This window comes from Pterocles gutturalis, unplaced genomic scaffold (genome assembly GCF_000699245.1).
Source record: "Pterocles gutturalis isolate BGI_N339 unplaced genomic scaffold, ASM69924v1 scaffold36234, whole genome shotgun sequence".
Lineage (NCBI taxonomy): Eukaryota > Metazoa > Chordata > Aves > Pterocliformes > Pteroclidae > Pterocles > Pterocles gutturalis.
In genome coordinates this window covers 19,622-46,437 of record NW_010134622.1, presented here as the reverse complement: position 1 = coordinate 46,437, position 26,816 = coordinate 19,622, and the positions used below count along the sequence as shown (strand labels likewise).

General features: G+C 40.9%; 1 protein-coding gene across 1 annotated transcript in view; it reads right to left on the bottom strand.

The window, feature by feature from the left end:
* The window catches only part of COL4A2 (collagen, type IV, alpha 2), a gene marked incomplete at its 5' end in the record, with an annotated part of 100,925 nt that extends 92,468 nt beyond the window's left edge, over positions 1–8,457 (bottom strand). Inside the window, 1 exon segment of the mRNA XM_010081650.1 lies at positions 8,377–8,457. Within this exon segment, the coding sequence (XP_010079952.1) occupies positions 8,377–8,457 (81 nt within the window).
* Positions 8,458–26,816: the final 18,359 nt, after the last annotated feature.

Genomic DNA, 26,816 nt, shown 5'->3' with positions numbered 1-26,816 from the left:
AACCCACTCACCTCTCAAAAATAAGTTATACTAATACAAGCTTTCAAGTGCTAGGCTATTATAAGCTCAGGATGCAGGCAGAAGCTGAGCAACGGAGTAGAGACCATCCACTTTGTTTCACAGAGAGTGCAAGGTGTTACTGCTGACCCAGGAGGCAGGTTTTGAATGTGCAAAACATGGTCCTAGCAGAAGCCCTGGATTTGTTCTCTGGAGGCAAGAATGGCTGAGCTGGAGCAGCTAAGAGAAACAGGTCCACAGGCAAGCACTGCCAGGATGTGGTGGAGCAGTTCCACCTCTGCTGTGGCCATCCTCACGTGGCCACCATCAAAAAGATAACTGTTGTTGACTAAAGATGTATGCAGAGGATGTCAGTCTGAAGAAAGGTGAATAATCAGCTTGGAATGAGGCATCAAACATCAGATAAACTCCAACCTCCATCTGACTACAATGTCTGCTTGGTATGAGGATGCTCCTGGAGCAGAGGGGTCTTCCAGGCCAGGACAAAGCAGGTGATGGTAGTAGGAGGTCTGATTACTTGAAACAGATGGCTGGGTTTGAACAGCTGATAGGACTGAAAGGCTTGCTGAGTGCAAAGGTAGCAGAGCCCACGAGATGTCCAGGAAAGGTATTTGGTGTGATAGAAGGCAGGAACAACTGGTGGTCACAACCTATGCTATCCCAGTGATGAGGCAAAGTAGAGTAGGGATGTCGTAGGGGATTAACTCAAGGCTGCTGTGTCAGACTAAAGTCCTGGCAAACTCCTTGGAACAAAAGAAACCTGCACAGGAGGAATGGGCTGGACTTCAGTGAAGATGGAACCAGGCTGCTATTACTGAAAATTAAAAAGTTCACAGAGAAACACTTAAACCAGAAACAGGGGGAAGACTGACAGCCGTGGTGGAGCACCTGGTTCAGATTGAATGAACTTGTGAGGGAGACACGGCTAATGTTCAATACATTCCTGAAAAGGTCAGGGAGGAAATGAACAGCATAAATGCAATAAACAGGAAAAGCAAATAGGGAAGGTAAAGTGCCACTTGTCTGGCACTTGCAACCGAGAATGAGCAAAATTTGTAAGTGCTTCTACAGCAATACTAGAGATCCAAAAAAGAGGATTATGGAATTATACTACCTGGCAACAAATGATAACCCTGATATAACAGGCATCTCACACTGGTGAAAGGAGGATAATCAGGCATACAGAGCCCGTCTACTTTACAGAAATGATAGAACATGAGATACAGCCAGGGCACTGAAACAACATGTAAAGGCTAAAACAAAGTGTAACAGAAAAAAAGTACTGAGGGCAGAGGGGAGCATTAGGGAATCCTTGTGGGTGGAAATAACAGAAAGGTAGGACTTAGTTGATATTTAGGACTCCTCCATTAAAGACACTGATCATTAAACACAGTGAAATTAGAAAAGCTACAAAACTAGGTCAGGCAGCAATATTGGCAAATTCCAACTACCAGCGTACTGTCAGGCACAACGTCTCATCCAGATGAGATACAGAGATAAAAATTTTGGACACAGCAACTGACCGCTTCTCAGCACGGTGAGCTCTGGGACCCATAAGAAAGGATGCTGCTCTGGGTTTAGTCTTGAGTGCTGCACAGGACTTGCTTCAAGAGGTACTAGTAGGAGAACTGCTCTGTAAGAGCTTCACAGTATAACTGAACTTAATGCTGTAGTGGGATGGAGTAAGCCAAACAAATACATCACACAGATATCCAATTTCAAGAAGGGGAAAATCATAAAAATAGTAAAAACTTAAAAAAGCAGTCAAAAAGGCAAGAAGTCTAAAGCAACCTGGAGGCTTTTCAAAAACACTGTATTAAAAGCCCTGGTAAACGATGTGTCACATATCAAAAAGAAAGTAAAACAATTCAATAAAAACCCTGCATAGCTCATAAAAAAAGCTATAGGGAAAAAGGTTAGCATTTAAAAAATTGCTGAAATGAACAGGAAAGCCCATAAAAACCAGATCAAGTGTAAATGGCAACTAGGGTGGATAAAAAAGAATGTGAATATTTTGCAGAAAATCATCAAGCCATTAGTAAATAGTTGTTTAAAGAAAAGCAAGAAGCCATCAAAGGAAACAGCAGTACCACATGATGCCAAAGGCTTATAAGGGGCACTTGGGGATGACAAGGCCATAGAAGAGAAACTTAGTGACTTCTTTGCATAGGTTTTTACTGCCGAGGGTGTTTCAGAAGGTCCCACTTTGAGCCAGATTAATTACAGGTAAATATGAAGGAAGTAGTAGATAAAATAGATAAGGCAGGTGTTACTAAGTGACCAGGAGTGGGTGACATTCACCTGGAACTTCTGAAGAAATTCAAGTATGAAATTGCAGAACTGCTGGCCATGGTGTGTAACCCATCATCACAAACTGTCACTGCAACAGCTGTTGCCAACCAAGCTCCCATGTGGAAAAGAGGCTCAAGAGGAGACCTTGTGAACTGTGGGACAGTTTGTCTGACTTTCCCATTTGGCCCAGTAGCAATCTACCTTAAAGAATACAGTAACTGAGCACAAGGACAAGCATGGTAAAACAGGCCCTAGTGACCATAATATAGTTGGATTTTCAAAATGGTTTTGACAAAACACTTCACCAAAGCTTTTTAAAATAAATTCCCTTGGGGTTAGAAGAGAGGTGCTGTTATGGATTGAAGGCTGCTAAAGGATAGGAAGAACAGTGCTTGATGGTCACATTTCAAAATGGAGATGCAACAACAGTGCATCCTCTCAGGCATGGGTGCTGGAACTGTTTTCAGTAAAGACTTCAACAGTGATCTAGAGTAGGGACTTAACCATGAAACATCCAAGTCTATAGATGACACTAACCTCTCTCAGGTTGTTAAATGCCATGCTGGTGATGGAGGATGGGGAGATCTGGTGACCTCCATGCTGGGAGATCCACAAGGACCCTACCAAAATGAGTGGACAGGTAAGTTTCAGTGTTGGGGAGCATCAGGAATGGTACTGAGAAGAAAACAGAGGGTGTCAATATGCTGTTAAGTGAGACCTTGGTGCACCAATAATCCTGTGTGCTCTGTACAGTTCTGGTCTCTTGCAGAAGAGAGAGAAGAATAAAAGGACTCAGGGTTGACGTGTTGCCTTCAAACAAGAACCTTAAAAGGCTGTGATGCTTCCTTTTGGACAGGAGAAAGCTGAGAGGGAATATGAGTGAAATTTACAAAGTCAGGGAAGCACTGAATAATGTAAATGCAGAACTGCTCCTTCCTACATCTTACACTACTAGGAATAGGGTGTACTTGATGAAACTAAAGGGAGATTGGCTTAGAAAAGGTGAGATGGTAACTTTATATAATTTGAGTAGCGAACTCCCTGAAGCCACTGCAGGTTGTGAAGACACACACTTACAGTAGCTTCAAAAAAGGATTAGACAAATTCAGGGAGAAACACAGATACTGATGGAACATATAAATAGGGTGATCTTGGGCACAAGGGAAATGGACTGCCGAAAGTTGCCAGGCCTCTGTGCTCCCCATAAATGGAATCTCCTACTGCCACTGTTGAGGATAGAGTAGTGGGCTAGCTGAATTACTAGTCTGATTTGAGAAGACACTTCTATGTTTTGGGTTTCTTTTGTAAAAATAGAGTAAAATATCAGATTTCATCAGATATATTAACTTACACTCACCAAGAGTTACATAGGAGCTACTGCCATTGTACCATTGTGCCTGTTAATTGTATGCTCAAGAATTACACTAACAGTTAATAAAATTATTGTATTGGATTTAAACTTTTCTCTAAGAATGGAATTGACTTTAGAATATTTAAGTGTTGTGTTTTGTTGGATTTTTTTTTTTTTAAATTATGGAGAAAAACATCTGCTAGATCTAGTCCATGTGTTAAGATTTAAACTTGTATGTAAAATGCTTGTAAGTAAAGATTAGACACTAGATTTCACAATTGTATAGCACTGAAAAGCAGACAGGAATAATTAATAGGTAAACTGGTAATAACTTACCCTTGGCCACTGCATTAGTGAAAGCAATGTAACAGGTGTCTGTACAGGAGTTGCAGTGAACTCTCATGTCAGCCTTGGTTATAAAGGAATGTTTAGGCATTCTCAAAAAGTGGCCTTTATGGGGGGACATGAAGCTGTCTTTTTAGTTCACAGTTTCTATTATTCCAGGCTTTTGCAAAAACAATGGCTCAATGGCTTGAGCACTGTTAGATGCATGACTCAGACAGAAAGTACAAAGCAAATTTCAATAGGGTGGATTTTCTCACTCTATAGAAAGATCAAAAAGATTTCTACTCACTTCCACTTTCTACAAAGCCTTCTAGGTTGGTTATGAAGTGAGGCTGATTACGAACTTCAATAGGTCTAACAGTTGGCCATTGTACTGAAAGGAGTTATCATTTCCTACATAAATAAATGTTCAACAAACTTTAAAGGTGCATATATTGTACTTTGCCCAACATACGGTTCTCAAAGAACTATAAATCTCAAAATTTTAGGCGTTGCAATAAAAATCTAGAGGAAAAAGAAAGAAACCAGAAGCTTTTAATTTGTTTTTTAATTTTAGTCCAGAGTTTCTGTTTCATTCAAAACAGAATTTCAATACCGTATCAGTGCTTCCCTTTTCTACCTTCCCTCTTACCCAGGCAACTGGGTACTCCTTACAGTATTTTCTCCATGTGGAAGAGATGGAGAGAAGAGGATGAGTCTGTTGTCTTAGGAGAACAACTTAGGAGGAGTTCTCTTAGGACAAAATGGGAAGATGAGTCTCTCTAATCTTAGGGAGAAGATGAGTCTGTTGTCTTTCACCCTTTTCACCCTGTGTCCTCCACTGAGGCTTATACTGTGGTTTCTTTTCGTGTGGATTTGGACACTCCACTTGCTGGAACTCATCTGAGGTTTTTGCCACCTGGGAGAAGGGCAGATGAGGGTGAGGCTGGACTGTAAGCTTGGCTCCTGCAGCCCCAGCTCCAACAACCTGCCTCATTGCAAGGTGTGGTTAGATGGACTGGATATTTGTATCCAGCTAACAGTAAATATGCACCTAGGTTAAAGTAAAAAAATCAGGCTGCAGTGAAAAAGAACAAAGACTAGAGTGTCATCAGACACTAGAAAAAAACCTAGCTTATGGAAGAAGTTCCATCTACTCTTTTTCCTCCAAAGGTGTGAAGTCAAAAACAAGACAGGAGGTGGGAACTTCAAGGGGATCGTGTGTGGCCCGAGAAAGACATTCCTCTAAAGAAACTTCTCTGAGCAACATCTCAGCATTTGTTGTGAACTGCAAATGTTATCAGCAATGCTCTATGATTCTCTGAATGTCTGAATTCAACCTGTTTTCCACCTGGGAATGAGGCAGCAAGTGCCTTTTGTAGGTCAGCCACTGCCTTTGCTTTGCGGCAGGAGCTCCCCCCCCCCGGGGAAGGGGGCAGCAAGGCCCTTTTGGAGGCCAGCCACTGCCTTTGCTTTGCGGCAGCAGCTCCCCCATCGTCACAGCGGGCAGATGAAGCTTCTGCTGTTTCATTTTCCTCTCCCCACTGGACTTCGTTGAGCTGTGTTTGAGCCCAGGGAAAGTTGCAGGGCCTAGCCCAGCCAAAAAAGAGTGGAGGAAAAAACTAAACCCACACCTATTTCTGGCAGGCCTGCTAGGTGCATGCAGTAATTTGTGCTAGGTGGCCTTTTGTCCCTAGAAACTGCCCGTATGAAACATAATTTAACTTCCCTGTGGCTTCGTGCCTAACTTTATCAGTCCTGAAACAAAAGTAGTGTAGACAGAAGCACAGGGCTTCCAGCTGCCATGCACATGGCAACCGGGCACAAATTGCCAAAGTCTGGCTGAACCCTCATGCATCTAGACAATGCCTGTCTGCCTTTAGCACAGAGCCCCCGGAAAAGATCAGTGGGCATATTTTGTAAAAAACATTTTTTAAAAAACTCAAACTATTCGATTGAGACAACTAATAAGGAGGATCATCTTTATTTAAATGCTGTACCATAAGACTGTAACCGAAACAACGGCAGAAAATTAAATAGGACATATAGATAAAAAGTAGGCATTTCTTCAGACCTTTTGTACTTTCATAATTTGCATTTGTATTTACTATTCCAACAAATTTACTTCATTCAACAGCTTTTGATATGCATTCAGTTGCGGCAATCCAAATAAAGTGCTTTTCTTTGCCTGGTTTTTAGAGACCTGTCACGAACAGAAGGTGACTTTTCAGGAGATGGTAGGACTGACAGCTGGCTGCAGACCCTCACAGTGCTGTTCTCACCTGAGCAAGTGACAGCTCTGTTGCATCCAAGATGAAGAGTCACTGCAGAAGCAGGCTCTAACAGACTGCTTCAGGCATTCTTACAAGTGCAAACACGCAATATGTCTATTGTGCATGTAATGAGTCACCTCAAACAGAAAATGTGTGTCGTGCCAGATTATACAGAGGTTTTGTGAAAATAAATATTCCCATTGAGGATTAGCATGAGACCAGAAGCTACGCCAAATTTGACTAGTCTCTAAAGGCCAATCTTGTTCCTTAAACCAGATGTTTAGCAAGATGTTGTGACATCTGAAGAGACCAGCAGACACAAAATATATGCAGTGTATGCTGACTCAGAATGAGATACATAATTTCAGAGAGTTAAAATACAATTTCTGAAGTGTTATAAAATTCTTTAAATCACTTTCCCCAATGCTCCTTCACACGTTGCACAAATAACCACAGTAGCAAGACATAATTTATGTTTCGGAACATCCCCCTTTTCTCTTTTTTAGTGTCTATTTAAAGGGAGGCCAGTGTGATTAGTTACTGGGGTTACTTATTTCCCTGAGATAAATCAAGAAGTGAGAGTGGCAAGCGAGTACATCAAATCTCCCTGTGCCCTTCACAGGCAGCTTCTCATCAGTGGCACTTGACTGATCGTCTGCTTTGGTAATTTTACATTTTCAGCTTTTCTAACCTATGTAATTTCTTTTGTTTAGCTACCTCTTTTCTCTTGCAGACCTGACAACTTGAAATTAAGGGTTATTCAGTCAATAAGGAACATGAAAAATATTTCAGTCACACAAGTTCGGAGTTTTTTGACAGATCCTTATTTTCAAGAACGCTAGTGGAGAACAAGTACATCCACACTTTGCTTTTAGAACCAAAAAAATGACACTGGAAAAAGATATAGTAATATCACAGAATCATAGAATTTTAGACTTCCAGTGCCCTTGGAGGGAAGTGGCAGGAGGCACTTCCCAAACTTCATGGCTGGATGCTGGAGGAAGCCCCACTGGAACCTGTGTCTCAGAGGAGAGTTTGTTTGTCCTCAGCTTCATCAGTTTGCCATTAGGTTATTGTAATGGAAAGCAGACAGTGATCAGATCATGGTCAGGGGACAGGAGTATAACCATTACACTCCTCATGGCATGGTAACCCCAGGATCATCTGACTTCCACATAGACATTGGGACTTCTGCTGTAAACAAGAGTGTTCCTCAACTCCCACCTACCCCGTGACTTTCCTACCACCTCTTCCTCTGCTCAGACGTGGAGTCACACTTGAGGAATGCGATGGGAACAGGAATTGATGGTCTGCTGCGTGGAGGGAAGGCAGAGAACTAAAAAATCTTATGAGGTTTGTGATAGCAGAACCAGCATATGACCTGCTGCCGCATCTCTTGCCTGACTTATTCTTAGAGATGGGTGGATGGAAAAAGGCTGAGTCACCGTCTCAGCTGCAGAAGACCAAGTTGTACAGAAGCAGCCTGCCAGCCAGGGCTCCAAGCCATACAGGATAGGAACTGCCCTATTTCTCAGAGCTCTTTGTGGCAGGTGGCTAATCCCCTCCACCCTGTCTCCCTTCGTCTGCCTCATTCTGCACTATTCTCTGAAACAAAGAACAGACTATCAGCAACAACTTAATGCCAGAAGTCCCAGGCGGCTCCTAGCAGGGATTTCAGGTTTTGCAGGCCTGGATCCCTTTTGTTTTAATGGAAATCACATGCATGAGTTATCTATTCATCAGATACTATTTTATTAGAAAGACTTCAAGAACGTTACTGAGTGATTTGTCCATATTCATTTATCACTGTCACATAATCCAGTGATGCTCTAGCACATAGTGTTCCTGATCCAATCAGTTCCTCAAGGCTGTCAGGTCCCTTGGCCCTGATCTGTGAGAGAAGAACCTGCTATATTTCATAACAAAGTATTTCTTCAAATCTACAAGCTCTTGAGAAAGTAAGATGAAACAACAAGAACTTTTTCCTGAAAAAGAATATCCAACCCAAACCATTCCATGATTCTATGATTCTTAGCAGTCTGATGCAAGTTCATCTATAGCAAACAGCATTGAACTGGTACCATCAAGAACATTTTACAAGAAAAAAATGTTACTTACACGGCTTCCTTTTTCAGGGAAACACTGACATCCTCCACTGCAGTCTCTGCCTCCACATGGTCCTGTGTAAGTCTTTCCACCCTGCAAACCAGAACACACATAAAATGAAAGTTAAAAGGCATCAGCTACAATACCTGGCACAGCACAACAAGCTTTGATTAGCAGACTTGCTGGGAACTTGCCCAAAGACTGGGATCAGATCTATGACTTCCAGTTGAAACCTCTTTAATCTAAGCTTAGAAGCAGCCGTGAGTGGGTTTCGAGTTCTTGGAGATCAGCATCAAGAAATATAATGTTACTCTATTAATTTCCCTCCACATTTTCAAAACATTGCAGCTCCACGCTGAGCAGTTTCTCACACATCTTTTTGACACATGCAACAGATATCATATCACATAAGCGCAGCTGCTTGGATTCTTCAGGGACATGGACTAAATCCTAGGTCACAATGCAGCACATCCTTCTATGCATGCTCTAAATCATTGCTATACTTTAAAATATTTATGGGTGGACATAAAGGAAGTTGTAGGCATCATGTTCAAAATCATAAACCAAACTCCTGCCCTTTCCTCTGGCTGCCTATTCTGGAGGCACCTAAAACTTGATAGCAACCAACCACTGTGATCTAGAAGTTGGACCTGGATTAAGTAGATGGCTGCAGTTACATCTCTCCTGCCTGTCCAGGACCACCTTGGCCTGGGCTGCAAATATATGGATCACAAAATATGCATGACTCCATGCAAATCCTTGGATAGACTTCAACAGGCATGTCAGATCAGATGACACATGAAATGCAGCAGCCACAGTCACTCTTGTTCAGAAACCTGAACAGCAGAGATGCTGTGCTTGCTGTGGTGTGACTTTTATAACTGTAACTTAATAATTAGGAATACTGTGAAGACCAGCCTGCAGCCCACCAAAGCCCAAGGTTTTGAACCCTTTAAAGTGCCCCAGCAGCCTAGTAAGTAATCTGGGAAAGGAGGAAGGGATTTCTCATCACTGTTTCTCAGCCTGGTTTGCCCCACAGTGAATAATTAATAGAGCCAGAGGAAAGAGAAGGACTGAAGTCTCGTGGCTACAGGAAGGACATCTTGGAGCCACAGCTCTTCATTCAAGGCGGCTGCTAATTTTCAAATGCACCGCTCCTTAGACAAAACCTCAAAACACCCAGCTGTAGGGTACAGAGTCAAGCTCTATGTTTCTTTCTCCCCTCCTGACTTCAAGAACCCTGAATCCTTTGTTGCAGTGTATCAGGGACAAATGGTCCCTTCACCCTTCCTGCCTCCTTCATAGCTTGAGTACATCATCTCTTGGAAGGGAGGTGACAAGGATATAAACAAGCCTCCAAAACAAGATAGGTACTCTGGACTGCTATGCTGTTGCTTAAAAAAGGCAGTGATACAGCCATTCCTGCCTCTAGCCCTGCCTCAAGGAGCCAAAACACAGAGAGGGACCAACACCATCGTGTTTAGCATTTTTCATGCAGCTTTAAGCAATCCCCTACTCAACACTTGGGGTTGTTGGGTCACATTTCTCAGGCATCCACTTCTGCTGTTAGACTACCGAGAACCTGAAAACACAGCTCGAGTCTTTGGATTTCCCCATGGGAGCCAAATGAATAACAGGTATGGAGCAGGTACCAGTCGTTGCCTAAGTCCTCTGGTCTTATTTGTACAACAGGCTCTCAATCTTATGGCAAGCAGTAATACAAAGTTCCTAAAACAAGTTCTTATGCTTGTCATGAGAGTGTTCATGTCTATATTGCAACTCCTTCTATATACTAAAACACTTTTGTTTTAGCTTTCTATTTAATTCTCACATCGAATGAAACAAGTAGGCTTCCCATACTGATAAAACAGGTCCACAGAACTGAAACCATGCCCTGAACTATTCATGAAGGTTAGGTGTTTGATTCAGGAAATTATTTTATGGGCATAATAGTGCTCTACATCATGTTATGAACTCTGCTTTATGTTTAGGTTATTGTTTAGAGGCAGTTATAAACCAAGATAGTTTTATAAACTCCAGCAGCTTGCTCAGGTAGGGCCATCTTTTAGTTAAATGTTTGTCTGGTCGCAAACTCACTATTTCCGTGTTTTTTTCTGATTAAGCTATTTGCAGCTGAAATGTGCACCTTGGCTCAGTATTCTTAATTTCACAGTTTCCCCCTCAACCTCTTATTGGAAACTAAGAATAGTTTTGTTCATTTTTATGTACACTATGCAGATGCATGGCCTGTGTGAACATATTCGTCTGCAGGATGCAGGTCTTCATTAAGGAGCGGTGTACTAAGTAGTGCAGCCATCAATAAGAATCAACTCTGAAATTTCAGAGAGCTGTTTTGGTTGGAGCTGTAAATAACAGCATATTCCAGCCTAAGAGTAACAGACTGACAGATACTAATTTTATCATGTGAGTTTTCAATTATGCCTACTGAGAAAACAACAAGTAGAACAATAAGTTTATTTCTTTCTTAATTAGCAGAGTGACTCTAAATTTGGTAAACTGTTGCTAAGGAGAAAATAGAGTATGAATCAGAACTATGTCAAGACATTGGTGTACTTGTAAAAAACAAAGAAAAGGAGGCTGCTAATACTTATTTCAACTGGAAGAAGTTCAAGGTCTATTGTTTGTGTACTATCCACCATCCAACAATTTAATTTGCATGCTGTAACAATACCAGCAGCTAACGCAGGGACACAATTGTTTTCGTCCACAATTTTAGGAAGCTTTTTTTTAAAAAAAATTCTCATTATATGTCCTTTTATGCACATAGATTCTTCAGATAATGAAGAGAAAAATCTGGAAGATTTTCCAAAGGTGGTGAACATAATGGGAATACATCTGAGACCAGCATTAATATATCTCTTTTGGATTATACTTGGGTTCTCCTTATTGTCTACTTTCCACTTCTTCTCTTTTTGACTCTTAGTGGGATGACTCTTGGAGCTTTCAGTCACATGTAGCATTTTCTACTTTATTTATCTATGAATGTTTACAATTTCCCAAAGGCAGAACACTGCACTGTAATTTAATTGACATTACTGGGAAGCTACAGTATAAAACATAAGATTTAGAAGTTAGTGTTAAAAAATAGATCTGTTAAGGATCCTTACAAAACTTTATCAAAAACAGTTATGCATATGTGCACACTGTTGACATGAAGGGAAATCAAATGGACATGTATCAGTCAATAGCTAGAATGCAAAAAGCCCCGTTTAAAACTTAGTGGTGGACAAGGTAGCTTTAAAGATAAGGTAGCTTTAAAGCATCACAAGTATTCATCTCCTGAGGAAAAGAGATTTCTGGGAACACAACACCAATGGTGACAACCCAATGTAGTTCTGAACTGAGACAGTTGCCTGGACTACCTTTTTGGTCAGTGGGGAGAACAGTCAGTTTTAGGATACAGTTATCCCTGTCCCTCTAAAGCAATCAACTGCATCTCTCCCACAAAGTGCCTACTGCTTTCTCTTGACTGTACAGGCGAGTGGAGGTGACTAGCTTACATGCAGACATTCATCCACTGCAGAAGTCTAAGGACAGGTGGATGAATCTCCTGATTTGCTCAATATGCAGTTAAATGGTGAAAAGTATGTTTGCAGCAGAATGGTACTCTAGGATTTGTGCAACCAAGCTGGAAGACAGGCAACAGCCCCCAAATGTTGTCTGCTGAGAAAACCTTCAGTTCCAGGTCTTGCTCAGGTTTCGGATGATCCCAAATCCCACTAATCACTAAAAAGTCCAGAGTCTAGGCAGAGACTAGAAATGGGGTTTATATAATTTAAGATTTCTGTGATACAGGAACATCTGGCTATTACAGACCATTCAGAAAATCTCATCAGATCTATTTCAGACACCTGAGATAAATCTCATCCTAGAAGGATGAGGGCATTAGAAAGGCAGCCTAGGGTAACTAGTTGGGATGTGTCTACAGCGCAGGCGTCCAGTTTCAGGTGAGATGAATCCTACACTAAGTGCCCAAACCTCATCCTCAAAGCTAGGTATGGCCTCTGCTGGGAACACTGAGCGTAAGAAAAACCATTTAAGAGCAGACATATGGTATAAACACAAAATAGGTTATACCATTGCACTGGTATGCAAGCTCTTCGTGTGCAAGGTGCGGTATTGCCTAATTAGAATTAAGCTGCGAAGTCAAGGCAAAAGTATGTTAATTCTGACAAGAAATATGTAATGTAAATGAAATGTAACCAACATGAACCACAGGGTCAGATGTTTGTCTCATTTAGACAACTGTAATGGTAATACCATATTGAGCCAAAATTGTCTAGGTTATAGTTTCAGAAACACCAACTTCTGAGTATAACAAAATTGGGACTGATGAGGAAAAAGTAACTAGGAGTAGGTTGTTTATTTGGGAGGAGTATAGGCAGAGAAAAGGAGGTGCAAGGGTGGTAAAAGGGTGGAAAAGGAAAAAAAGAGGAACAAGACATCCAGTTAGGTGAAGAACAAAGACGGTGAATATATGCCAAGAGCAAGAGTTTGGACACCAGCAAGCAGCAGTGATGCTGACCTGAGGACACAAGCCCACCAGGAGTTCCCCTGGGAGAACTCACAGATGTCTCCACCAGTCATGCCTCTGAAAGACTTGCTGTGGGAAGGTGGAGTAAGCAGGGATAAACTTGTAAGGAAGGATAGGCTTACACCTGAATACGAATTGCAGGAGAAAAGGCAATAGAATTGCAACTCAATAACCCTTTTGTGCGATTTATAAGATTTCTTTATAGTAATTTTGTGTGAATACGAATGCCAACAATAAGCAATAGAATTGGAATTAAATGTTTCTTGCAGTGATGCAATTGTGAATTAATACTACTAACAACAGTAGTGCATTATTTGGCCAATTAAAGTATTATTAGGTTCTTAGAGGCATGTTCTTTAATCAATAAACATAATTTATATCTTGCATCTGCAGTCAAAAGGGGCAGAGTTGGATTTGCCAAGTAAGATCCTTCTACAAGCCTCCAATTCATCCTGGAGGCACCAAGACATCCTGTCCATCTCCTCCTCCTGCTGGCGGAGGGCAGTTTTGCTTCTGGTCACGCATACAAGTATATGCCACCCCCGGCTGTGTGGGTTCCAGTTGACTTGCTCTGGGATCTGAAAACCAGGCAGAAACTACCATACATGAAGGTCTTGCAACAGAACCCCAGCTCTGTGGGCAAGTGGCACAGATCTTCCTAGGCCCACAGCGTTCAAAGCTAGGCAGATCTAGAGCGGACTTACCTTGCAGAGACCAGGACAGAGCAGTCCAGAAGAGATGAGTATCTGCACTTCACTCTCTGCCCTCTTTTATTTACCAGCTTAGGCATCTCCACAGGGGCCCATATGAGTATGTCTAGCTCACAGAGCCTGACCTACTCGAAAATGTGGTTACAGCTTGTTTAGTTTTAAAATAGATCTGGAGAAGATGATGGGGTAGAGGAGGACTGAGCGGAGCAGCTTTACACTGCCCCATTCATTGCACACAATAGCACAGCAGCCAGCACAGTCTTTTAGGAAGTGGGAGACCTAACTGCAGTTCTCTGTCAGAGAAAATCAAACACGCAACTACCTCTTGGGAAAGCTTTAACCAGCAGGCTGCGAACTAGGGTGGAATGGATGGAGAAAGGAAACGAGGAAAGCAATAAACAGAAAGGGAGAAGACGGACTTTTCCAGCAGTCCTTTTAATATCATTGGTTCACTGTGCTGGAATGAATTAAGATTGATGGTTCAAGTTATGTGAATACCACTTAAACACAAGCGAGACAAAACAAGTAAGTGGCATCTATGTTTGTAAAGCTTGTATATATTTGCCTAGTGTAAATACCTTCTAATTGTTACGCATGTGAAATAGCAAGCATAAAATGTGGGTGTCTCAGCATCAAATCTTGTTTTGCCCTATTGCTTTCTCATAAATGTTTTTGTCCCCAAACAATATTACTTCTGTACTTATACATCTTCAGCCAACAGAAGATAACCTAAATGCAGTTGCCTTCAGCCGAACTCTTAAAAAACCCAGAAACATACACGCAGTTCTCTTTAAACTTTTCTACACATTAATGATTTATTTATCACTAATCTTGGCCAAGTTTGTGTAATCGTTATCTCTCCGTACCCATTCAAGTACGTTCACTTCAAGGGTTGGTATTCTGACAAAGAACAAAGGCAACCAGAGGACAGACCTCAAAGTACAGTTCTATGAGTACAGAAAGACCAGGAAATATAAGCCATTTCCTTACATACAGCCCTAAAAAAATTACGGAAATTATAATGAAAATATTGCAACCTGGAATCAAAAGACTCCACACACTGACATTTTCTTTGATAAAGTTTTATAGGTTGCAGTTGTGCATTAACTTCTCTCCGGACAAGCCTGTCTCTATTCTCTCCATCAATCGCAGTGGACCCTCCGAGTTGGCTGAGTTTCACCAAGAGAGGTTTTAGAAGGTCTGTGAGCTTGCTGAAAAGTTGAACTATGACTGGTGTGCTTCTGCATCGTAGCAACCAGGAGCACATTCAGATGCTTCATTTGAGACTTCAGCCTGGAAGTCCCAAGGGGATTCCTGACCTGCCGGCTAGGCAGCCCCCCAGTCACCGCCAGTGAGACCTCCAGTGCAGACCTCTGTTTCCATGTTTGACCTTCAGCTGTCAAAACTTACATTAACTTCAAATTTGGTTTGGAAGGTCCTGACTTAGAAACATTGATTTTTTGCTTCCTTCAAAAGAAAAGAGAAAAAAATAAAGAGCGTGACAGGATACTCCTGCTGTTGATGAACCAGACAGAGAGGAACTTTACTGGTTTCAAATGCAACCACACAGTTGTATTTGCTCAAAAACAACACTTTACTCCTTAAAGAGATGAAAACATTTGTTGCCTAGATGCCAAACTTATTTCTCTAGAAACATGTATAAACAACCACTCCAAACAAGTATGGAGAAGGCTGTCAGTGGGGGAGGCCTGGACTGCCCAGCATCAGGCTTGGTCTGGAAAGCGCTCTGGCCCCAGAGCTACAATGCCAAAGAAGGAACCAGCTGTCTGAGACTGCCTGCTTGCAATCCAGTAGCTACTAGTGCACAGTAAGACCACTGTGAAGACCTTAATTGGCGAGGGAAAGGGAGAGATAAATTGGCACATTCAGGGAGGAAGGAAAAGATGTGGGTGTGGATCCTCTCTCCAACTGTTCTGAGAATTATTTCGCTAAGAAATAATTCTTTCTTTCATATTTGAATGGGAGCCAGAACCTTTTCTAGACTGGATGCATGGCAACTGGAATAACTCAGTGTGTGACCTCAAGATCATATGAATGTTTATACTTCCCATCAAAAGTAGGGGGAGCCATGTATTTCACGTCCTTCAATGAGAAAAAACCTGGAGGAGGAAACTGGTCCCAGGAGGAACATGAAGAGACTTACCACCAGCCATACTAAGAAAGCTGGTCTCTTAACAACTGTCCCAAATGCAATGAGAACAGCAATGCTTGTGGCAAGCAATTATTAATTATTGATTGGTGCAAAGTTTCACATGCCACCTCCTTCTTACGATGGAGTGGATAGAGAAAACTGGGAGGCAGGTTGCCAAGGAAGCAGCTTGCTTTGGTTCTGAGTCCTGACAGGCATGGGAACATCAACAGAAGAGGTGTAGAGCATCAACAGAAGAGCAGCACTGCTCCCAAGGACTGGGACGCCTGTGCTTGATGTTTGGGGTGAGGGAAGGAAGGGCAAGAGAATACAAAGTCTCATATGCTGAGAAGACTCCAACAGACGGAAACTTTCCTTCTGAAGTGTGTCACAGCAAGTATGTTGAAGTCAGCAATGGGAAACATGAATTCTGTACCTCTCAGAAGTGAAGCTGTAACAGACTTTCCTCTTATGGGCTGGCTTGTGGCTCTTGATTATATGAACTTTCTGGCACACAGCCTTGATTTGAAGGCTGCATAGTTTCTTTTCAAAGTGAAACTTCACAGCTCCACATGTTCACTTTATTTGAGTTACTATTTACCATCCCCTCTTCAAATGAAAAAGTTCTCTTGTTGGAGTCTCAAGACAATGCCTTGTAACAACTGCAGAATCCAGATCTGATACAGTGTGAACTCACCCTTCACATTTTCATAAAAGCATTTCTAATTTTGTGGCTTTCATCCAAACACATATTTACCAGGCAAAGCAGATGGAATCCAGAAGGAGTTGCTGTGATACAGTAGGCATTAAAAAAAAAAAAAAATAAAGTTCTTTAAGAAGCTCACTCAGAGAGTAAATCTTAAAAGCTGGCAAAATATACAGTACAGATATCTGAGTAACTGTCCAGGGTTCTTGCCCACTTGCCCAACATGAGGTTGTTTGCAAACAGTATACTTCCAAACAAGCAGCACATGCTGTGACATAGCTTTCTGTCAAGAAGACAGTGAATGGGAGTCTCATATTTTACAGGCAATGAAGTTGGATTCAGCTGCATTTTGTCTTTTTTTCCTTCACAGAGATTATTATGTGTTATTCTAAGAGATAGACTAGAATATCAGATTGTAAAACCCAGCTAAAATATTGTAAAATGTCAAACAATAAAAAATAGTCACCATTATAGAAAAATTCACCACTGCTGCTTATTTCTGAAGAATCTGTAATGCTATGGGAAAGGGAGTCCTAAAAAGCAGCAGTGGGTCTCTGCATAAATGTGCTCCAGTTCTCAGGACCCAGTGAAGGAGGGTTAAGATGCAGAGGGCTTTTCCTAGAACAAAATTGCCTCCAGAGGAGGAAGAACAATGTCCCCTGGCACTTCTCTATTTGAGACAGGTGACTGAAGGAATGCCAGTTTTTGTCTTAAAGATCAATGAAGACTTGAACATGTGGTAGCAAGGAAGAGGTGATGCTGCAGACAAACTCTTCGCAGCTCTCTGAAGAGTGTGCAGCCATGGTAGAAAATATCTCATACACCTGACTCCTACAGCACACAGTGATTACAGAAGGACAATAAAAGTGTTGTTCATGAGCACTCCATTTTCAATGTTACCAGCTTAAGAATCAGGTTTGCTTGGAGAAAACAAACAGACATGAATCTAGTAAAGACTTTGTAGCTGGAAACTTATTAACAAAGGTAATCAAAGGTACATACATTAATTATTACTATTAGCAATAAGTAAGTCCATCAGCTTCCCTGATTATAATGAGAACTCACACAGCTTGTGAATATGTAGATGCCTAAATTTAAGTGACTTCACTGACTCTTTGTTCAGAATGGAAATATTTAGCTAAATCTGAAAGAGAGATCGAAGATGCAGAAGTAGCTGAAGGAAGACCTAGACTGGCAAATTAAAATTTGTTTTGATGTCTTTTTAAACTTGATTTGATCTTTGCAAACACATGCTTTTAGGGATGCATATTATTCTAGTCTATTCTCTTTTCTTATGAGACAACAGACTCTCATCTACCATCCCACATGGCATTCCTCATCCAATAAGATGGTGGTCTTTAGAGTACAGTGCTGGGACACCTTAACATGAACCCTGCTTCACATACCTCATTCCTAGAAATCAATTGTATCTCCACAGAAGCTACCTAAGTGGTTTTAGAAGGCAGGAGATAGAAGAAGTGTTTTCTAACTACCAGTGATGATGAAGAAAGCTCTCTGGCATGGCAAAGTAGACGTAATCGCTTCTTAGGGAGTCTGTGATGACAAGCTATACTGAAAGGCACAGTTTGTTTCTCTGTTAATTTATATTCCATTATTTTGTTTTATACAAACCACTGTGCCTTTTGTATTTGACTTGCACAAGTGTAAAGGCTTATGCAAGGCACAAGTTAGTGGACAGTGTAATCACCTCATATGTGCAGTTACACTGCACAGTGGATGAAAAATATTTTCCATAAAGGAATTAGGGTGAAGACACTGTCAGCCTTAATCTGAATTTGTCTCTTGTCCAATATCTTATATTACTGGAATAAAATCCCTCTTCCCATCCCTAAGAACAGAAAGGCATTTGTTCACATACTAGTAGCATAATAATGAAACACAGCATCCACTCATTAAAGTAGCAATTTCTATATTTAACTACTTTTAGTTTCCAAAGTCTAGTCATTTTCAGTTCTGGAAAGACATCCAAATAATGATATCATTTGCTTCAAACAATAGAAAGTCTGGATGCTATTCTATATATGGAGATTTTTTTTAGTCTATTTATAAACCACGCCAGTTATTTGACCTGTCTAGTTTACTCACCTACGTAAATTGGCAGACTCAGGAAACTTACTTAAGAACATATTATTCTTAGTGATTGGTAAACCTTAAAAGTTGCTAAAGTATACTTTGGATATGCATCCAGTATTTCTGAAAACTCATCTGCACCTATTACACTAAGAACAAACCAACCTGTCAATGTAGGAAAGATTTTTGCTTTTGAACCAGCAGTGATGCAATTGCGTTAACCCTGCCCATGGAGAAGGGACTGACAGAAACCAGCTGTGCAGCTGCTTGCATGGCTGTATCGTCTATATTTGTTCAGGGCAGTGCAACGGTGCCAGGGCTTCCCAAAATGTAAGCATAACCACTGAGATTTTTATCCCAGTTTCATTATTTCTATAATTACTTAAAAATGCTTTATTATGAATTAACTGCATTTCTAAAGTGTATTAGTCAGTTTTGCTCTGAAAACTGCTGTAACCTGCTGCCCTGGTTCTGCATTCAGAGATCCTGAGAGGTTTTTTTTTTTTTTTAATCCTTGGGAGGGGTGAGGTTGGTGATAGTTTTCAACGTCCTTTTTAATTCTGTTGTGCCTGCAGGACAGAAAGAGAGATGAGTTGTAGTTCCTCCTGCAGAAAATTTACTAAATTGCAGTCAGAAATATACATCAACAACTGTGAGTATGGAGCTATCACTGAGAGCATGATTTAAAAGGAATGTATTTGCACAGGTTTATCAGTAATGGCACATGCTGACTGATACTGCTTTTATCATACATGCTGATGGGTTAGTCGAGTCCAGTATAACTCTTACAGCCCTGGCTCAGTTTTCGGAGTTGGCCGTTAGACAAATGACTGTACTGGAAATATTAAATGTGGAAATTTGCTGTGCAATTTTTCAGAACAGCTTCTCAGGACTGGACTGGTATTTCCTTAAAAGTAAGAAAAATGGATAAGAGATTTGCAAAGTGGAAAAAGAACTGCATTTGATGATAGAAGTGTTTACTGGTAACTGCTTACTCAGATGCAACACCCACCATCTCCTTTCTATTTCAGTCAAGAAAAGGCCCATGAGAACTAGCTTTCCTACTGACCCATTTCACTTTTCAGCCTAGATTTCAAAACCTAACCTCCTCCCTGAGCCTTCTACCCTCTGCTCTGAGGTGATCAGTTTTTGCCACTGGTAAAAGCCTTGGGTACAGCAGTCTGTTATAGGGGGTACACCAGATAAAGAAGGTACGTTAGAGGATCTGACATATCAGACTATATGCAGACCTCAGTGAAAGTTTTGCTGTTTGAAATAGGGTCAAGGCAGGTAACCTGAAATACAGAAGAAAGTGCCCATAAGAAAACCTGATCTCTTCTTTGGGATATAAAAACTGATAGTGAACTATTAGTGATAATCTTCTTTCTCACCCATATACTTTTGATTAGCAAAATGTCTTACTATATTGTCTCAAAAGAGAAAAGAAGGGACTTGCAAAAGCTTCTTTTTAATTTTTTTATTGTAAAAATAAGATGTCCCAACGCACATACGAAACACCTGAAAATTCTAACAGGAGAAGCATTGTAATTCCTGCTCATAAAACTTACATGACATATTTCAATTCCCACTTCTACCAAAAAGCCGTTTTAGTTACTTACTCAAGAGACAAACTCTATAGCTCAATATAATGCTTATTTTGTGTATTTGTATCTGTAGATGTCGAAATCTGAAACCTGGAATTGTCAAATTAAGTCCTCCTGTATACTAAAAAATAAATTACAGACATTTTTTTCTTTGGATACATTTTAATCCTTCATACTCACTTCTTCATAAATTTCATGGGAGGGTTGGGAAGTGTTTTTTTTTTTTTCTTTTCGGAGGAAGTTCAATTTCTTTCAAAATACACAATTAACTATAGAACAATATTACCACAGCCACACTGTGCAATGTTGGTTCAGGAAAAGATAATGTAGAATTTACATTTATCCTTATTTTTATCCAGAATAAGAAAAAGGGCTCATCTTTCCCATATGTACCACTGACTTGTCCCTTACAACCTGCTTTGGTTCAGTTTGGCAGCTGGGCTGATTTCTGCAATTTTGCAGAACTGAGTTGAATGCACTTTCCCAGAGTCGCATGATGAGTCACTGGTTCAGCTTGGTCTAGGACCCAAGACCTTCCTGCCTTCCAGTCCATTTCCCTAACCAACAGACAAATACTGTCTGCATTGCTCCAATAAGTCTTGTGGCTCAGTGTCCACACCAAAAATGCTCTTATCACAGTACAAACAACTAACATGCTGAGATGATAAACAACCAAATATCAAGCTTCTTTAAACTGACTTAAGTGCGATGTCATTTGGCTTCTCTTTCATATCCTTTTTCATTATATGCTTGTCTTTTTGCAAATATATCTACAAAAATCTGGAAGTGTTCATGCCTTGGCAGCAAGGAGTAGAAAATAGGCAAGAATAAAGTAAGGAATACACCTAGTTCACTGTATCAGGAATGAGATGGGCTTGACTCTTAGAAGAGGTAGAACAGACCCCACAGTGCTCATCAAGCTCAAAAGTCTTGGCAACCAGTAAGCGATGCTTTATTCAGAACATGTTTCCTGTATAAGCTGTACACCCCACCTAACTCAGGAAGAATAGCTCTGAATTAAAAATCCAGAAGAGGCAACCAGCAGACTGGATTTATGTATTCAGCTTTTCCATAAAAACTTTCTATGAAACTCCTCATAGGTGATGTCAGATCAAAATGTTGTTTTTGAGCCAGAACACCCAAAGCCCAAGAACACATCTTAGACATAGTTTATCAGCAATGGTGTGGAAATAACCTGGGACTGCAGTGATCATGTTAAAGGGTCATATTGCTCAAAAAAAAAAAAAATATATATATATATATATCCAAGTTCTATTTCCTTGCTTGCCTCCCTGAAACTTCACAGATAATATCTCATGTCTGTGCTTCGAACAGATCTTAAGATTAGAGACCGTCAATGTCTTGGGCAGGTACCACCTTATTTGGGCAGTGGTCAGGCCTCTCTAAGCTCTGAAACATGAAAACCCAGTGGCTGACAGAAGATGCAAGACTCTGCTAAACTCCAAAGCTTGGTAGAGGAGAACAGCTCTCCACAGGCACATTGAGGAAATCAGGACTCTAATGTTTCGTTACCATAGGTATGGCTCAACCACTGTCAAGACTGTTCGCCAGGGGCCCTTTGTTCTCCCACGCAAAGCCACAGCTTCATTTTCAGGCAGAAAAGTCATGTATTTGTCTTGTTTTTCTTTTCCGTGACCATGGAAAAGTCAATATCTACATCATACTTTGTGAGCAAGATAGATCTCAAATGCAGTTAAGTTTCTGAAAGAACTCCGCTACTTTTCCCTTCCTAGCAGAATCCTCTCTCACCTCTTTTTTTTTATAAAAGAGACTCAATGCTTCAACTGCTGAAAGTATGGCAAAATAGCTTCATTGCTGCCTCTTCACTCTATTTTTCCTCATGTATTTTTTTTTTCCCCAGCCTCTAACAAATTACTCCAGTTGATTTTTGAAAGGCAGGTCTTTTTCATGAATAGGTAACTACTGACATGTGCTGGGTCAGTAATGAGGTTTCAAGTCCTATCACACTCTGTCAGCAACGGCTGTTGTTCACAGATGGGTTTCACTAAGCACTCGTTTGAGGGGCTGAGCACTGACTGTTTAGCACCTCTAAGGTGCATGGCTAGAACCTCATTCCTCCATTTAATGAGATGAGCAATGGTCCCTAGAAAATTCCTTGTTTATATAGCTTGGTTTGTAGTCTCTTCCCCTTCATATCCTGAAAGGTAAGAAGAGGGTTTCCCCAGTCGTCAGATCCTGGAACCTGTTTAACTGAACTGGAAAGATGTTAAAACAAGTCTTGGAGGCATTTACTCTAAACCTCATCCTCTTTATTTCCTTAGTGTGTACTCACACACAAGCAAATATAATATTTTTTCCAGCTGTGAAGTGTAATAGTTTTTCTTCTGGCTCTTTTCCCTTACTTTTCTGTTTCTTCTGATGAGCAGACTCTTGGGTTCTACTCAGGCAACTGCTTTCCAGTAGCAGAAGATCCCAGATCAGCTGCTACCTTTGTTTCAATTTCAATTTTGCTGCTGAAGGACAATTTTTTTGCACAGTTGGACCATTTTTCTCTACAGCTCCAAGTTTTCATGGTGCCAAATGGTCACACAGTCCATTCAGAATATTTATTCTGAAGTTCTTATTTCTGATAACCCAAGCATAACATTTCAGTTTCCCCAGACTTCTTTGATGGCTAGCCATTAGCTTCCTTATGTGTACGCATGGTCTTTCCTTCTCTCTGTACTACACCTAGGTCACCAGACTATTAGGAGAACTCCCTAAAGTAAATTCAGTTACACTAACATTAACTTTTATTTCCTGCTGTTCACTCTTACGCAGATCACTGGCTTTAGTAGTTTAGGAGAGGGCTTCTTCCTGCTGGTGTTTCGTATTATACATGAGCCAGATTTTGGAGCCTAGGTCACCACTGATGCAGCTAGGCAAGATATTAAGGATATAGGCATGACAAAAACAATCCTTGAAGACCTTGGTAAGGTAATAAGAAAGCCCTGTTATTGATTTCCCTTCTCCTACTTGCTGAGAAAGAGAAAGGGTATATATAGTAACAAATTTCCCATAAATTCTTGTGACTTTCTGATGCCCAGCTTCTTCTCACTCACCCCCAAAAACTATCTCCCAGTGCAAACAGCCAGTAGGTCTGAACTCAGTTGTCCCACTAAATCCAACTGTATCCTTTAATCGTGGAAACTGAGTCTCTTGTTGCATACTGGAGAACTTCATCACCATCATAAAGTTTTATGTTCTTGGCTGTGAATTCCTGCTACTATGTGAGCTAGGATCCCACGGCAAATGAGAAAACTTCTTATGCTTGTGCTGTTTTTTATTATCTTCAGGTAATGAGGAAAACATTAGTTCTTGTGTTTTCCTCATTAAGACACAGCAATAATATAAAAATCATTTACAAAGCTACTCTTAAAATCTCACAATAGCAGAAAGCCTCACCATCCATGCAAATATACTTATTTAACTCCTATAGACCCAAATCCCAATATTCTAGTGTTTGTACAAAACCACAAAAATGTGTCTATTACCCCACGGTGGCAATAGTCTAACTCTCTCTGTCATCTTTTTCTAGTAACAGGGGACGTAGATGAAACATGACTTATATGACTGAAGAGAACAGTTTACACCAGATGTTAGAAGAGTAATAGGATGCACTACACAAACAATTTTTGGGTCTTGTATTTTGACCAAAAATGCAAGTTACTAGCTACCCCTGCTTTCTATCTTACCTTTTTTAACAATTCTGTGCTTTTGGGGGAGAGCAGTATGGTGCTGACATGCTTTGCTGTGTCTATTTTGCTAGGAGTAGCTGGCAAAAGGGAGGTTAACTTACTTTTCACTTCCCCCCTGCCCCCACTGCACCCCACCCCAGGAAGGCAGTAGGAAAAAAGGAATTGTTCTTCTGAATTGCACATCCGCCTCCTCCTGGGAAGAGACAGCTATTTCTTATCTTGGCTGCTTTACATCACTGAAATGTGAAGGGAGAGTTAGAAGGAAGGAAATCGGAGAAAAGACAGAGAGACCTCTACGTGTCAGAGCATTAGAGGGAACTGCTGTCTATGTACCAGAAGAAGGGTGGGGTGGTTGGTGGTGGTGGGAACAAGAATGCTGTAGGTAATGATGAGCTAGAAAACATCCACTGACAGAAAAAAAACTCCAACCCTTTTTGGTGAAAAGGAGATATTTGATCCGCTATCTTCTCTTTATACTTTTTAAAAATACATTTAAATAATATCTTTAAATTATTTCAGCCTGCAAATTTCTTGTCAATAGTGATTGTCCTCCAAGATCCTAAAGAAAAGATGTGTCTGTCTACATTATTCATGCCTCAAAGATAGAAAGGAAATAAAAATATCCTTTTTCTGCGCTATTCTATGACACACCGCCCCTGGCAACAGGGACTTATGGCTAAATCTAGTATAAATATTGTCATTTGGTAATACTTCAACAAATAACAGCAGGGTTAATTTAGCCTTCCTGCTGGGGATCATAAATGAACACATGGGTTCTCTGACAAGACACACAGAAATTTTAATTATCTCATTTAGAAGAAGCTCTGTTTAAAGGACACGGACTTGAAATACATGAATGGCAAACTTCAAAAGATCTGGAGTTAAAGATAAGCACCCAAAACTGAGAGTACTTATCTGAAGCTTATCTGGACTATTTGATGCTCTGCAAGAATGTACCAGAAATCCTGTACCAGCAGGCCTTCTGTGGTAATTTCAGAACTTCCTTTCGGGCTAGAAACTTGATCTGTTTGGTGGCAATTCCTCACGTCTGGACCTTGCGTAACGCTGAGAGCATGGCATGAGAACACGAAAACCAGTAACTTAAGACTTAACTCCTGTCATGGAAGAGCTAACTAGGCATTTCAGAACTCAGTACTCCTTGTGCAGCGATGGGAGCTTGGACAGACTCTGACAGTTTCTCCTGTGAAAGCAGATGGTCTGAAGAGCAGACCTTTCCCAAGAACTCCCATGGACAAAGAGTCTTCTCCACAGCCTAGAGAAGGAATGTGATTTGTTGGCATCTGCTAGTGAGGGAAGGGAACAACGGACCAGGCTTTATCGGGTTTAACCAAACATTTATTTTCTAGCATTTTGGGCCCTTATGTTGAAAACAACTAAGTTAAAAATTGTAGAGAATGGTATGCACAAAGATGTTTGCAAGCACTTGGGTAACTTCCCTGGGGTAACCTGTAGTCCTAATAAGCTGCTCTGGTCCTAAGAAGTAGAAAAATGTCTCTGTGGGGAAAAAGATTCCAAACATAATATTTTTTTTTTTTTTCCCCCCTTAGGAAAGAAAGAAGACTTAATTCAGTAAGCCTGTTCTGTGTGGCTGGGGTTTTGCATGGATCCCTGCACCGCTGCACTTTCTGTAAAGGACCAGAAACACGGCAGGGATGGCTGCACCGTAGCTGGGGAGACCAGAGTAGGGAGTAGCCAGGAAGCTGGCTGCTGGCACAGCAGTCACAGCTAGCAGCAGCACCAGCGACTAATGGCAAAACCAGTAGCAGAGCTCAGCGCGGCAGAACACGTGTGGGGATTAGGTTTGGATTAGGTCGGGCTGCTGACAGCGCCCACCCCCTTTGAGACCTGGGCACTCTGCTCCTGTGCAGTGGGGAGCCAGGGGGAAACAGCAAGGCACTGCAGCTGTCCACCCCAGCTCCTGGAGCATGGTCTGATGCTGCCGACATACTCTGTGATGGCAGTTTTGCCTCCTGCTGTGGATTACTTGGGTTTTCCAAAATGACGTATGATTAACTGGGAGGTAGAAAGAACAGGGAAGTGTAAAGATTTATTTATTTGGGCCCTTTCATTTGATTCATTGTTCCTGCGGAGGGAAGTACTGCTCAATAAGAGAGTGTAATATAGATTGCCAGATTTCTGGGTGGAGGCTCAAATTGGTGCAGAGTGTTTGGCTCTGTGAGGTGGGTTGCGTTTTTTTTTTGGTCAGGAGAGCTAAAATTTATTCTGATCTATACTGTTTCTTGCCAGAGAGGTTTCTCTCATGTTGAATTCACTGTTGGGTTAGAGATCAGTCTACCTGAATGATGTGGGCAGACACGGACCACTAAAGACAAGTAGGTATCAACCCTAGAAGCGTTGCTATCTCATACATAGACAGACGTGATGAAGTGTAATTTATCACTCGGATAGCTCAGCCAGGAAAGGCTGCTATTGCAATCACATTGTCAAATTATACTTCTGCCAGTGGAGCACCTCTATGCAAAAAAACACAAATTGGGAACAGCACAGGCTTTGCCTTTCTGGCTTGACCTATAATGAAGCTTTTGTCAGCAAAAACTATACATGTAATCCACAGATACCTGGATTGCAAACCTGACTAAAGATTGCTTAAATAGATACTTACATTTAGCTAGGTGACTAAAAGGATGCATCTGAGATGGCACAATGCAACACTGTCCATTACTCCATAATAATAAGCTTACTTGTAAATATTAAATGCCATAATAATATTATTCAAGTACATGCTTAGATATTACATGTTTTTGATTGAGTTTTTGTTTTTGAGAGAGATCATATGAACTATGCTAATTTATTCTCCATACTAATTCAGATAGGTTGCTTTTTTAAAAATCATTTCTCTATTTTTCTTTTCGGAAAGAAACTCCAATGAAAACTGA